Source organism: Orycteropus afer, unplaced genomic scaffold, assembly GCF_000298275.1.
Source record: "Orycteropus afer afer isolate SDZICR_OR568_19922 unplaced genomic scaffold, OryAfe1.0 scaffold00013, whole genome shotgun sequence".
Lineage (NCBI taxonomy): Eukaryota > Metazoa > Chordata > Mammalia > Tubulidentata > Orycteropodidae > Orycteropus > Orycteropus afer.
The window spans coordinates 625,893-640,722 of NW_006921600.1; the positions used below are offsets into that span (position 1 = coordinate 625,893).

At 43.7% G+C, this 14,830-nt stretch overlaps 1 protein-coding gene across 1 annotated transcript in view; it reads right to left on the reverse strand.

Annotated features, from left to right (window-relative positions):
• TGFB2 (transforming growth factor beta 2) overlaps positions 1-14,830 on the reverse strand; it is a 123,313-nt gene that overhangs the window by 40,757 nt on the left and 67,726 nt on the right. The window contains exon 3 of the mRNA XM_007952459.2: positions 4,742-4,905. Coding sequence (XP_007950650.1) covers positions 4,742-4,905 — 164 coding nt within the window. The remainder of the gene's footprint in view (positions 1-4,741; positions 4,906-14,830) is intronic.

Here is a 14,830-nt window from a genome sequence, read left to right on the forward strand (position 1 = left end):
ATAGAGAGACAGACACAGGGGGAAGACAGTCATGTGAAGATGAAGGTCGAAATTGGAGTAAGACATCTGTAAGCTAAGGAACACCCAGGATCACCGGCCATCGCCAGAAGCTGGGCAAGAAGTATGGAATTAATCCTTCCTCACAGCCTCAGAAGGAATCAACATGGCTGATTTCAGACTTCTGGCCTCCAGCACTGTGAGACAAATAATTGCTGTTCTTATAAGCATCTTATTTGTGGTATTTAATTACAGCAGTCCTAGGAAACTAAACTAACTATATATAGCATTAAGAATTAGGAAACCTGTCCACAACAGATACTGCATTCTGTGACTTGATATTCTGGGCCAGCATCACTGTGGTGCATGGGGAAAAATTTCAAGCCTACAAGCTGCTATAGGGTCTCTTTCTCCAGAGTCCTCCCCCTCCTACCCCCTCTAATTTAGTGCTTCTTATAGCCCTCAAAAAAAAAAAAAATTCTCTGCCATCGAGTCAATTCCAACTCAGCAACCTTCCATTGAGTTTCCAAGGTGGTAAATCATTATAGAAGTAGATTGCTCCATCTTCCTTCTAAGGAGCAGCTGGTGGGTTTAAACAGCCAAACTTCTGGTCAAATGCCTTAGGCACTGTGCCACCAGAGCTCCTTTCTTATAACCCTAGAGATAATTAACTGAGTCGGAAGTGAATAAAACACTAAAGGTTGTTCCCCTCTTATAAGTAAGTTGCATGTGTGCTTTGTTCTTCTTTAGGGAGCTCTCAAACTCTTTGACCTAAGTGCTGGACCTTGGCTGGGTTTCAGAAGGTCAGATTACTGCATAGCTGAGCTCGAGAGAGATAAGGAGATGTTGTTCTTTCTAATTTTTGCTCAAAAATCACTTGCTTCCAGATTCCTGTGTTCTGTAGTTGTGGATATGCCCATGTTTGCTCTCTCCAAGCTATATTTCCATCTTGATCCATACCTTTTCCAGTTGAGGGACTCTAATCCTCACAGATTTTGTTGCTCACGTCAGGGGGCAATTATTGCTGCCATAACTTCTGAGAAGGGACATGTCCACCAAGAATTTTCTAAGGGTCTCTAAATTGCTGGCCTTGATGGACACATCCTCACCCAGTTTCTAGAAGGTCTCTGGGAGTAAAGCAAGTCAACAGTACTGCTGCTACCAGCAGCCTCTCCTCAGATCACAAGGTCAGGGGTCAGAAGAATGACACCATGATTTAGCAGCTTATGTTATAGGCAACAAAACCTAGGAGACTCTGTCTTCCATTAACTGAACTGAAGCCTGAGAGAATGATCCATGATGCTGCTGTCAGCACAAATGGAAATGTAAGAATGATTTAATTGAATAAGAATTTTAAAAATAGAAGCAATAAATTCATGTGTTCTATTTACTTATTTATTTATTTTCAAAATCACCTTGCAACTTATTTGGCTACCTTTAATCTGGCTTCTTCTTCAGAAGAGCCAGTCTTTGTTTTCCCTCCAAGTATCACTCCACCCTCTGGCCTAGTTTTTCTTATTTTTCTTTTCTATTCTGGCTAATACAGAGGGAAAGAGGAAGGGAAAGAGTTGCTATGAACAGTATAGTACGTGGTAAGGAGCAGGGACTAAAGAGTCAGAGTGGATTCATAGCCCAGCCCAGCCACTTCCTAGTGGTGTGCCCCCAGCCAAGTGACCTCATTTCTCTGTGGCTCATTTCTCTGTAAAACAGAGAAAGAATACTGCATAGTGCACACCTTGTAGCATTGTTGTGAGTGTTCAATGTGACAAGACATATGAAATTCTCAGTGTAGTGTCTGGAACACAGGATGCTCTTTCTCTGTTTGACTCCATCAGGTGATGGGAAGCAATGGTGGCCTCCAGGCCCAGAGCCACCATCACGGTGCTCTCAGAGCATGCATTAGCATGATATAAAGGTCTCCAAGGAGAGGTTCTTGTGGCCCCATTTTAATAAGGTTTATTTTCCAGGAACATACCCGTAAATTAGTACTTCAAGACTGCTTCAAAATCTTCCAACTTCTCTGAGATCTCACCTCCAATGCTTGTTTTTATAGTTAATCTCCATTTTCATAATAAATACAGAGAAAATTCTTCTCCAAATTATAAAAACTCCCAAATGATTAGAATCTTAGGTAATTGGAAATTTCAGCACACAGGTGTCAATTCTCTTCTTCTCCTCAAAGACATCCTCTTTCCTAGCTATTTTGTCATATATGCCTACTCCTTATCATTGGAGTTCTGGGTCAGTTCTTGATCCTCTTTTACTCTCCTTCTATACATTCTCCCTGAAAGGCAAACCTCTCCTCTGTCACTCCTTACCTCCGTACACTCTGCTCCCTGCACCAAGTGACTTCAACAGTACAAGACTCTGTCTTTGAATGGTTTTAACTCATCCTTCTCAGTTCCCTGGTGAAACTGAGAACTCTGCCTTCTGTGTTTGCACACACCATTCATGTATTATTATGATGAATCTAAGCTCTCTGTTTACACATCAGAGTCCCTGGGCGGTGCAAATAGTTAATGCACTCAGCTGCTAACTGAAATACTGGAGATTGAAGTCCACCCACAAGCACCTGGGAAGAAAGGTCTGGTGATCTACTTCTAAAAAATTAGCCACTGAAAACCCTATGGAGCACAGTTCTGCTCTTATATGCATAGGGTTGTCAGGAGTTGGAGTCAGGGGATAGGTCAGATTTAAGGAGGCCTAAGGAGGCCTAGTAGCATAGTGGTTAAAGCACTTGACTGCTAACCAGAAGGCTGGCGTTCAAACCCACCAGCCACTCCTCGGAAGGAAGGTTGGGCAATCCTACTTCCGTAGTGATACTGCCTCGGAAACCCAAGGAGGGGTCGCTATGAGTCGGGGCCAACTCGACGGCACATAACAACAACAACAACAAGGAGGCCTAGTGGTGCAGTAGGCACTCTGATAGCACAGTGCCTAAGGCATCTGACTGCTAACCAGAAGGCTGGAGGTTCAAACTCACCAGCCACTCCTTGGAAGGAAGGTTGGGCAATCTACTTCCATAGTGATACATAGTAATACCACCTTGGAAACCCAAGGAGGGGTCACAATGAGTCGGGTATGACCACAACAGTGGTGCAGTGGCTAAAGCACTCACCTGACAACCAAAAGATGGGCAGTTCAAAACCAATAGCTTCTCTATGAGAGTAAGATGTCTCAGTCTGCTTCTGTAAAGATTTATAGCCTTGGAAACTCTCTAGGGCAGTTCTACGCTGTCTTATAGAGTTGCTGTGAGTTGGAATACACTTGACAGCACTGGGTTTTGGTTTTGGTGGGTCTGATTTGCACATCTGTCTCCCCACCAGACTCAGGTCTTTTAGAGCAGTGCTGTAATGTGCATCGGAATCACCTGGAGATCTCATTAAAATGTAGATTCTCATTTGGTAGTCCGGGGTAGAGCCTAAGGTTCTGCATTTCTGATGCTGATGCTACTGCTCTGTAGACTCCACTTAGGTAAGAACATTTAAAAACATCTCTGAAATCTCAGTAACTTGGCACTTAATCATCATCATCATTATCATCATCACATGACACAGGAGCCCAGCAACTCTACTTAGAAAGATGAGAGAAAAGTGATTTTAGGGTTGCCAGAAATCATGAAAGAACAGTGTATGTCAGGGGTGCAGGGGTGGATGGAAGAGACTGAAGAGAATCAGAAGGAAAAGGAAGACAGGATGAGGTTAGTGAAGAGACAGGAGGCAGCGAAGAGAGGAAGAAAAATGAGTGAAAAAGATAGGAAGGGAGAAGATGACAGGAAGGAAGAAAGTAGGAAAGAGAGGAGAAAGAGGCAGCTGTAGGATGAGTAAGGGCAAGTCAGATGACTTTTCTCCTTAGGATGGAATTCTAAAACCAAACTCACAGCCGTAGAGTCAGATCGGACCCATAGCGACCTCTCTTTGGGTTTCTGAGGTGGTACCACTACAGAAGCAGATTGCCCACTCTTCCTTCCAAGGAGTGGCTGGTGGGTTTGAACTGTCAGCCTTCTGGTTAGCAGTCAAATGTCTTGTTGTTGTTGTTGTTGTTTGCCGTCGAGTCAGCCCCGACTCATAGCGACCCCTCCTTGGGTTTCCGAGGCAGTATCACTACGGAAGTAGGATTGCCCAACCTTCCTTCCGAGGAGTGGCTGGTGGGTTTGAACCACCAGCCTTCTGGTTAGCAGTCAAGTGCCTTAGCCACTATGCTACCTTAGGTCTACATTATCTGTCTTTCCAGATCAGGTGGAATTTCTGGACTGAAGAGCTCCTGTGGATGGGTCCTCCGGCTGTTCACCCCACTGAAGAGGCGTGCTCAGAATGTCACCACTATGTTCTAAAGGATCTTGCTCCCTGAGTGATTGAGGAACAAGCTATCGATCACTAAACAATATTAATAAATAGAGCCCATATCACATTTGTGAAGTTCCTGGGTGCTGTAAACGGTTCACCTGGTAACTGAAAATCTGGAGCTTCAAGTCCAGCCAGAGGCATATCAAAAGAAAGGCCTTGAGATCTATTTCTGAAAACTCAGCCATTGAAACTCTATGGAGCACAGTTCTACTCTGATACACATGGTGTCACCAGGGGTCAGAATAGACTTCATAGCAACTAGGTTTTATCGTGATTGTGGATGTATGGAACAGCTTAAATCATATAATTTAAAAAAAGAAAAAAAAAACTAAGGCAGTAGAAAATCTTTTACCCTAAGAAAATGGATTGCTCTTTAACACAAGCCAAATAAAAGTTACCTGATACAGTTCTATCCGTTGTTCCGGCACTCTGGCTTTCGGGTTCTGCAAACGAAAGACTCTGAACTCTGCTTTTACCAAATTGGAAGCATTCTTTTCCATCGCTGAGACATCAAATCGGACAATTCTGAAGTAGGGTCTGTAGAAAGTGGGCGGGATGGCATCTGTAAAAAGTTAGGGCAATCATTGAAAATGATAAAATCCATTGTTCTCTCAAAAAAGACATCAGCACGAGATAGTCCCAAGAAACCATAAAGGAAATATCTACAGAATGGTTTAGTTTCCAAGGGCCAATTTAATACCATTAACAATTTAACCAGGAAAAAAAAAAAAAGAAGAAGAAAAAGAACAAACATGTGCATTTGGTTATAGGAGTAGCAGATTAATAGAGATTAACAAACCATTCCCAACCCCATCTGAGGGCACTCGGTTAACCCTGTCCTTTGAAAGTTGACAGAGCGGTGGAAAATCCTAGATGGTTATGAATTGGAACAAGTTCACGACAGTTGATGCCTGGAGAAAGCTGTCGGGCTTGCATACACTTTAATCAGATGTGCCAAGAAAATAGCTCCTAATGGCAAGCAGTTTGCCCATGTATTTTTTTTCCTTGAAAGTCTGGCATCCAAATACTCTACTCTATCCAGGCTCTGGTATTGCATCTTTTTTGGCTTCCAGATTTTGGTTTTTCACACACATGACCAAACACTCTCTAACCAAGTTATGGTGGAAAAATTTTAACAAACAAAACAACACCTACATACTGGCTACACTAGGTCTAGTCTTAAAGTTCTTCATTCAGGATAATGTCTGTGGATGGGAGGGAATTCTAGCCAACAAAGAAAAAGAATCAGCGCAAATTCCTTCAGTTCTGGTCTATAGTAAAATACAGAGATGTAGGTAGTACATAACAATTTCAAGCTCACTGGTTACTGCTATCATCCTCAGGAGTCCCTGTGTGATGAAAACAGTTAATATACTTGGCTGCTAACTGAAAGGTTGGAGGTTCTAATGAGACATCTCAGAAGAAACATTTGGGAATCTATTTCTGAAAAGGCAGCCATTGAAAACCCTATGGAGCACCGTTCTACTCTGGTACACACGGGGTTGCCATGAGTCAGAAATGACTCAACAGCAACTAGTATGTTGGTGGACCATTGCCTTCAAACATGCAACTCAGGATAGACCAAGACAAAAGCAGATCCTATCCTACTTCCATGTTTTCATATACTACATTCACTTATTGAATGTTTAGACTAGGCAAGCCACTGTTACAGGTATGTTTCCACAATCCTCTTGGAAAATCTACAAGTTTACTTTCATTGATCCTGAAAGTTCCATCCAGCACTGGTGGCCTTGTTACTTTCTACCTTTTCTTCATTTAGGTAGCTTCATTACAACACAGGCTTTCACAGTTGTTTATGTTTTGTTACAAATATTTCTATTATTCTGTATTATCTTGTTTATATTAGATTTTCCACCATGAAACAGTAAGAATCTTGAGGGTAGATCCTATTTACCAGGTCTTCCTTTTCCCCACATATCTAGGGCGGGCTCTACACACATGGAGTTCATCAAATGCCCACTGTTTGCAAAGTCGATTGTCAACAGAGTCTTGAAAGACTCAGGCATCTAGCTATTGGCAAACCTAACTTTCTATGAAACAAATGAGCCATCTTGCCGATCTTAAAAATAGATTTAAATACCTGATTTCTTGGGAAACCCATGCCCTAGCGATTCCACTGAAAAGATTGCTAGGAATACAACATTTCCTCATCTTAATAGCCCTGCATTTTGTTCCTCACAAGGAACAATCCCTCTCCCCATTTCTTGTGACTCTCAGCAAGCAAGCTCTCGGAGAAGCAGTGAATTCCAAGCCACACTCGACTCTATGACTGGTACTCATTTGGCAATCAACACACATTGAAAAGACTGTGTGAATCGGGGCCTTGTAAGCCTATGAAACAAAGTCTCAGAAATGAACAAAAACAAAACAAAACAAAATACAAACCATTCAGGTTTGGGAGAAAAGAAGCATTCATACACATGAAGGGAAGACCTGCTGCATGAGTGTTATGAAAGAGCTAGAGAACAGTTTTCGGGATGGCAAACATCCACAAAAGCAGAAAGGGTTTTGGAGACCCTTAGCATAGCTGGACAAGGGGCCCTGGTGACGCAATGGTTAAGCACTTGGCTGCTAGTCACAAGGTCAGTGTTCTAATCCACCAGCAGGTCTGTAGGAGAAAAGACCTGCAATCTAGAGGAAATCCTATGGGGTAGTTCCACTCTGCCACATGGTTATGAGTCAGAATTGACTTGATGGCACACAACAACTGCATAGCTAGGAGTCCTTGGCTAGTGTGATTGGTTAATGAACTCAGCTGCTAACTGAAAGGTTGGAGGTTCAAGTCCACCCAGAGGCACTTCAGAAGAAAGGCCTAGAGAGCTAGGTCCATGAAGATTATAGTCAAGAAATCCCTATGGAGCACAGTTCTGACACATATAAGTTCTCCATGAATCGGTGTCAACTCTATGGCAACTGGTCCGAGTAGCATAGTAGTTTGATAAGATAGTGCTAAAAAGAAAAAGGTATTCCCATCCCCTGGAATATGCCCATGCCAGTGATTAGAAAGGCTGGTACTATCCTGACCAGCAGGAAAACTAGGTCAGGGTTGGGGCCAGGCTTTCTGGATTTATCCCCTCCTGTTTGGCCAGAATCTGCCATAAGCCAAGAGGCTGCATTCATCTTCATGAGGCCTCACAATTAGACATCAGAAGATTCAAATATCCTTTGAAAAAGCACCCTAAGTGAGTAAAGCTAATTCAGTGTATTTCTTGTTGTTAGGAAGAATAAACATCTCACTCATTTTTTCCCTTTTCTTTCAGTGGAACCCCCACATGCCTGTTCTACTTCTACAAACACCCATCTCTCACACCCACTCATCCCAATCTCATCCTTCCAACCAGTTTGTAAATAAGTGCTCTTGAGATTTATTTTTATTCTCTTTTGTGTTTATTAAACTTTGAACAACTCCTCCCCCTCCCCCTTTTCTGATCTTCTGCCCATACACACTTCTTTTTTTTTTTTTAATGGCTGCTGCTTCAGACCATGAGGTCAATTTTGTTTTTTCTTCTTCTAAGCAAATCATCCAGTGATCCTGCCCTAGGCTTTTGAGCACTGAAGAGGGCATTTCCAAATATTTACAGGAGCAGCTTGATAGTTAGGAGCCTTGGTGGTACAGTAGTTAAGCATTTGGCTGCTAACTGAAAGGGCAATATTCAAACCCACCAGCCACTATGAGGGGAAAAGATGAGGCAGTCTGCTTCCATAAAGATTTCAGCCTTTGAATCTCCATAGGGCAGTTCTCTCTGTTCCATAGCATCACTATGAGTTGCAATCAACTAGAAGGCAATGGGTTTTTGGCTTGATAGTTAAGTACAGTTGTTTTGGCCTGCTCCCTATACATTGACAAATAGCCCTCTTCCTTTCTGGCAATTATAATCATTTAGGCTGTTTATATTTCAACTGTCTGATAATACAAACCCACAGTTTTTATTCCTGTTTTATAAGGAGAATCAGTGTATGTACAAGGTAAAACCACTGCTGAGAAGACCCCTCAGCAACTCTGCTCTGGTCCTATAGCCACATGAAAGTGACCAGGCTGGGAAGAAAACAGCAGCCTCCAAACATGCCTGCACTGACAAGCAAGACAGGGGCCCTATAGACTGTTGACTGAGTGCTGACTATCACGTCCAACAGTCACAGCTGTCCCCTGCTGACATCTGCTGTGGGTCACAAGGCCCCTGCCTGCCTGAAGAACTTTAGCAGCATGCCAAATATCTCTGGATTTGTCAAAGAAAAAAAAAAAAAAAGCAAATTTCTTTGGGTAGCTCTGTGACTGTCATAAATGCTTTTGGATACAAGGCTGGGGGGTGGGAGGAAACAACCAAACAGGCTTATCTACACCCAGCTGGGATGAAGCAGGCTTACTCTCTGGACTCTGGGCGCCAGAGCTGCAGGCTAGGTATTTAATGGCTTGTGCAGCCCCGATCCACCCACTTAGTCTTGGAGGGAGGGAGCTTTTTCCCCTGCTTTCTCCAAGAACTCATTTCCCCCTTTGGAATGGGAGTTCTCTCTAAAGTTTTCTGTAATTCCAGGCCCAGTTCCTTTTTTACTGCCAGGCCGCCAGGTACTTGAGCTTAACCTTTGCCAACTTGCCCACACTCACATCCTGGCCTGCTCTTGCCTCTCCATTTCTGACCCACTTTTTCAGTTCTATCAAATTCATTTTCCTTCAACACCTTGGATTTCATACCACCAGGCTGGTCGGCTCCTCCCCTGGTGCTTTCCCATAGGCCTTCTTGGCAGGGAAAATGTTGCACATGGAAGATTCCAAAGTGTAACCAAGAGAGGGGTGTCCCCTCACTTCAGCCACACATTCCCGCTGAATCAAGGTTTAGGGGATACGAGATGTGGGGAGAAGGAGGAAATCTAACTGGTTATTAATTTACAAAGTAAGAGTATACAGAAAGCCTCCTGAGAGAACTAATCACAAATTACTTTTAAAACATTCTATGTTGATTTGTCATCTATTCTAAGTAAGTGAGTAGATTTTTGTTTATTATCTTATTTCTTGACTCTAAGGTAAGCAACTGGGACTCAGGAATCTTTTCTTAGTTCTTTGATTCTCCATAGCCCAGGGCCGGCTTCATGGGTGTGTGGTTAATACAGTCACACAGGGCCCTGCACTCTTGACACCCTTAAACATTTTACCTCTGAATCTGTGCTTTTTAAATGAAGTCCCGTGGCATAACAAAGCATGTGCAGGGGGCTTTGAACCTGGACGTACTCACAGTTCCATCTCCTGCCATCCACTTTCCTGCCTCCCGAGGATTTCTATCAGCCCCCTGCCCTTCACTCTCTGCTGTCTCCAGGCCGATGTAGCCTTCCCTGGCCCACCTAATGTCTGCTGTTGCTCTCCACCCCTGGGGAGGGTGAGAATCAGGAGTGTACACTCTGTGCCATTTGGGAGATGACACAGTGGCAGCTGTTTCCACTCAAGGCCGACAGAGCCATTCACATTCTGTGGGCAAGTTGGTAGGGACAGGCCTTTCATCTGCTCCTAATCTAGGTACTGAGCACATCCCAGCGTAGAGTTTATAATACTATGGATTGGAGCTGCAGATCCATGGGAAGGGAGATGCCTGGATGGACTTGGCATCAATCTAAGGCTGAATGCTTAATTGCTGCACCACCAGGGCTCCTTTTATATAGCCCTGGGAGCAATAAAAATACAAAGACAGTGCAAGACAGAGATCACAGAAAAAAGAAAAATGATTTACATTTTAATATATCTAATGATGTTTTTCCCCCTGCTTTTTGAACAAGAGAGCCCATATTTTTATTTTGAAGAAGGAGCCCTGCAAATTTTGTAGCCAGCCCTGTCAAAGCCATACATGCATTGAGAGACCTTTAAGGCCTTATGAATTCTAATACAAAATCAATCTAGCAGTGTTCTTTAGCTGGGTTTTCTGGGCCTGTTTTGTCATCTATATAATTATTCAAGCCTCCACTGACAGATGGGTAGTGACTGCTTATGAGGTGGCTTGGTAAGAAATTAAGCCCAGATCTCACAAATAAAAACAAAACCAAACAAAACCCACTGCCATCGAGTCAAATCCGACTCATAGCAACCCCTCCTTGGGTTTCTAAGGTGGTATCTCTACAGAAGTAGATTGCCCAACCTTTCTTCCAAGGAGTGGCTGGTTAGTTTGAACCACCAGGCTTATGGTTAGCAGTCAAATGCCTTAGGCACTATGCCACTGAACTACCAATGCCCCCTATATAAATACCTATGTCATATTATTGAATTGTGTCATCCAGATTATGTGAGAAAGCTGATGGAAAGTTTGAGTATTGGGTCTAGCACAAATTTGATTCATAAATGTTTTCTATGCCCTCATTATTCCACGATAAGGCTGCCAAGTGGTCATTTGACCTTACTTGAGTGCCTACAAGGAACCCTGGTGGCACAGTGGTTATGCGCTGGGCTGCTAACCCAAAGGTCAATTGCTTGAAACCACTAGCTACTTTGCAGGAGAAAGACATGTCAATCTGCTTCTGTAAAGATGTGCAGCCTTTGAAATCCTATGGCACAGTTCTACTCTGTCTTACATGGTTGCTATGAGTTGGAGTTAACTCGACAGCAGTGGGTTTGGAATGCCTACATGAAGAGTGCCATCACTTATCTGTCAGTTTGTCCTACCATGGTGGGTTGTGTGCTTCTATGAGGCTGGAAGTGATGTCACTGGTATTTTGAATACCAGCAAGTTCACTCATGGTGAACAGGTTTCAATGGAGCTTCCACACTATGCCAGACTTCTGAAAAGAATTGGCCAAAGAAAATCTTATGAATAGCAATGAACATTGTTTGATATAGTACTGGAAAACTTTAAGATAGTAATGAAACATTTTCTGATATAGTGCCAGGCTTACTGGTCTGATAGAGACTGGTGAAACCACAGAGAGTATGGCTCTTAGTCACCCTTCAGGCCTGGAATTGAACTCACTCCCATGGCTTCCAGCCAAAAAGTAGGCAGGCATATAAGGTGAATCAGTCATGGGGGATCAAAAGGGCAGTATTTGCACAGGGAAACAGCTCAGTGGGCAGGAATGCATAGGAAAGATGGACACAGGGAGGAAATAGGAAGAGAGCTGTTTCGTTATGGGGATTACAATCAGTGTCAGGAAACAAAATGTGTATGAACTGCTGTGTGGAAAATGTGTTTGCTGTGTAAACTTTCACCAAAATTACAATTAAAAATAAATTAATTAAATTGAAGAAAAAGATCTATCCTGAGGCATAATGCTGTGAGTGACAGGATAATATCCATATGTGTGATAGTTGGAGCTGTGTGTCAGCTTGGCTGGACCACAATTCTGTGTCGTTTAACCAATTGTGATGTGGGTTGTTCCAATGATGGGATCAGATGTATATGTTTTGAGCAGCCAATCCGTTGAAAGGGAGTTTCCCTAGGGGTGTGGCCTACTTCCAGTATATTTATGGACATACTGGGAAAAGAGACACTCTTCTGTGAATCAGGATTCTGTTGTGCTGTCTATAACTGTCCATGAGTGAACAATCCATCATTTGGCATGGAAATCTTGGATTCATCATTCATTGGAGTCAACAGCCAGTATACTGCCTGCCAACCTTGAACTCGTCAATACCTGCAGCTGCATGAGTCAGGAAAAGCCTCCAGCTTGATGTTTGATCCAAGAACTTGGGACTTGCCAGCTTCTGTAAGTGTGTGAGCCATTTCCCTAAGATAAATTTATCTTTTTCTCTCTCCATATATATAAGCTCTACTGGTTTTGCTTCTCTAGAGAACCTAGTCTAACACATATGGTACCGAGAGAGTGGGGTGCTGCTCTGACAGATAACTAAAATGTGAAAACAGGAGTGAAGTGCATCCTTGACCTGAGCCCCTAGCAGAGAGACCCCAGCATACGGCATGAGAGATGGCAGGAGCAGAGCAAGAGACTGGCATGAGAGATGGCCAGAGCAGAGCCCAGAGAACCGGCACAAGGCAGCAACAGCCTTACCAGCCCAGGGAGGAGAAAGCTTGATGCCTTTCGTTAGGCGGCTTACTGGCAAAGTGGGTTGCCTTTGGGCATTAATTGGTGAAAGAGACCAGCATGAAATGGAATAGCAGGTTGGCCGGTCCATGGAGGAAGAAAGCCGAGTGCTTTTTGGGCAGAGTTTTCCAGAGGAGTGGGTTGCCTTTGGCATTAAGCAGCAGAAGCAGAGACACCAAGAAACAGGAAGCAGAGTTGCATCAGCCTGAAAGGATAGGACCATGGCCTTTGGGGGTGGAATGATCACAGCCCCCTAGGTTTCAAAGAGCCAGGCCTTCACCAATTTGGTTGTGGAGTGTGAGGCTGCTCGTTTGTGTGAGCCAGTGGGATGGAGCCATAGCCGCTGCCCAAGAGTGACGGGGCAGGGTTGCCATGCCCAAGAGGGAGAGGAGCAGGCCCACCAGGCCAAGGGGGTGAGGTCACCACTTAGAGGAACTAGGGGACTGGATCCACCCAGTGAGAGAGATCTGTACAGATGCCAATGAATGAAGATCTATACAGATGTCAAGTTGACAAGAGGTAGAATTGTGGTAGTTCAATTTGTGTGTCAACTTGGCTGGGCCTGGTTGAGTGGCTGGGCAGCTGGATGTAGTATTCCCCATGATGAGACTGGTAATCAACTCCATGGTAGAATCTACTCTGAGCAGCTGAGTAGCTGCCTTAGGGAATGTGGTCTGCTTCCCAAAAGCACAAGCTTTGGGGAATGGTCTCTAGTTTGTGGCATACTTGCCTATAATACAGCCATACAGCCTGCCATGCTCTGCTGACCTTGGGACTTACAATCGACTTAAGTTAATGGCCTGCCATGTGGTTTGGTAACATCAGGACAGTGCAACTCATAACATCCTTATGGGACAGAGTAGAACTGCCTCATAAGGTTTCCAAGGCTGGAAATCTTTACAGAAGCAGACTGCTTCATCTTTCTCCCATGGAGCAGCTGGTAGGTTTGAACCACCAACCTTTCTGTTAGCAGTGAGTTCTTTAACCACTGCACCACTAGAAAAAGAAACACAAAGAAAGGCAGAAAGACAAAAGAACATCTAAACTCTCAGTTAGGCTTCATACATAGGAAAAAAAGAGTAAAACCGAGAAAAGAAGAAATTGCAATGACATGAGAACTATGAGGCTCCTACAATGAAAAAATAGAATTCCTCCATGATTTGCCCCAGTTCTCTGCCTTGACTACATTATTTCAATAACTGGGAAGCTGTTAAAGTACTGGTGTCTGGGTCCCAAACCCAAGAGCCTGTTTAACTGGACTGAGTGGACTTTTCAAAGTTCCTGAGATTACTCTAATGCCCAGTCAAGACTGAGAACACTTCAATGAGAGGAACAGGTAATAAGCAGCCTGCAGAAGGGAAGACTTGGGGTGGGGGGATTCTCCCATAGGGTTTCCAAGGCTGTAAATCTTTATGGAGTGGAGCAGCTATTGGGTTTGAACTACCTGACCTTTTGCAACCCAATACTTTAACCACTGCACACCAGACCTCCAGAGAAGACTTAGGGGATATAAAATCCCTTAAGGGATTTCAAATATTTCAAGGCATTCTATATAGAAAGTTCTTACTTTCTAGAGCCAGAGAGTCATATTTTGGCTCAATACAAAAGAATTTTCTAATAATTTTGAATTCTAAAATAAATAAAAGGAATTCACTGCCATTCATGGATGTTAGGTCCCACCTCACTAGAAGTATTCAGGTAAAATTTCCTGAATCTGGTGGCAGTTTGGGCCATATGGTTTCTCAGTGTCCTCCCAGCTCTGCCATGATGTCATTCTTGCTTTGAAATTATCCTTGGATGTAATTTCCAAAAAATTGTTTTTCTCCCCATTCTGGTTACCTAGTGCCACTCTGACAGGAATATATATGCCACAAATGGGATGGCCTTAATAAGCAGGAGTTTATTCTCTTACAGTTTGGAGGCTTTAAGTCCAAGTTCAAAGCACCAGGCTCTAGGGGCTGGGCAAAAGCCCCTCAACCCTGGGCTTCAGCTTTGCCTCCAGCTCCTGGCCCACTGAAGCTGGAGGCATCTCTTCACTCAGGCAGCTACTGGCTGCTAAGGCTGACAAGTCCAAGGTCGACAAATAAAATGGCACAGTCCCAATATTACCAATCCACATGGCAGGCCATTAAATCAAGTCCATTGTGAGTCTCCAGGTTGGCAGAGCACAGCAGGCTAGTGAACAATGACACAACTACATGCAGGGTTCAAGCATGCCATAAGTTAGAGACCATTCCCAAGGCTGCTTCTTATATACAGGAAGCAGACCACATACCCAAAGCAGCTACTCAGCTGCTTGTGGTAGATCCCAGCATAGAGTTGATTGTCAGTCTCATCATGGGGAATAACTACCACCAGCTGCACAGCCATTCAACCAGGCCCAGCCAAGTTGACACACAAACATAACCACCACACTCCTCTAAATCACAATAAAATAATAATAATAATAAACC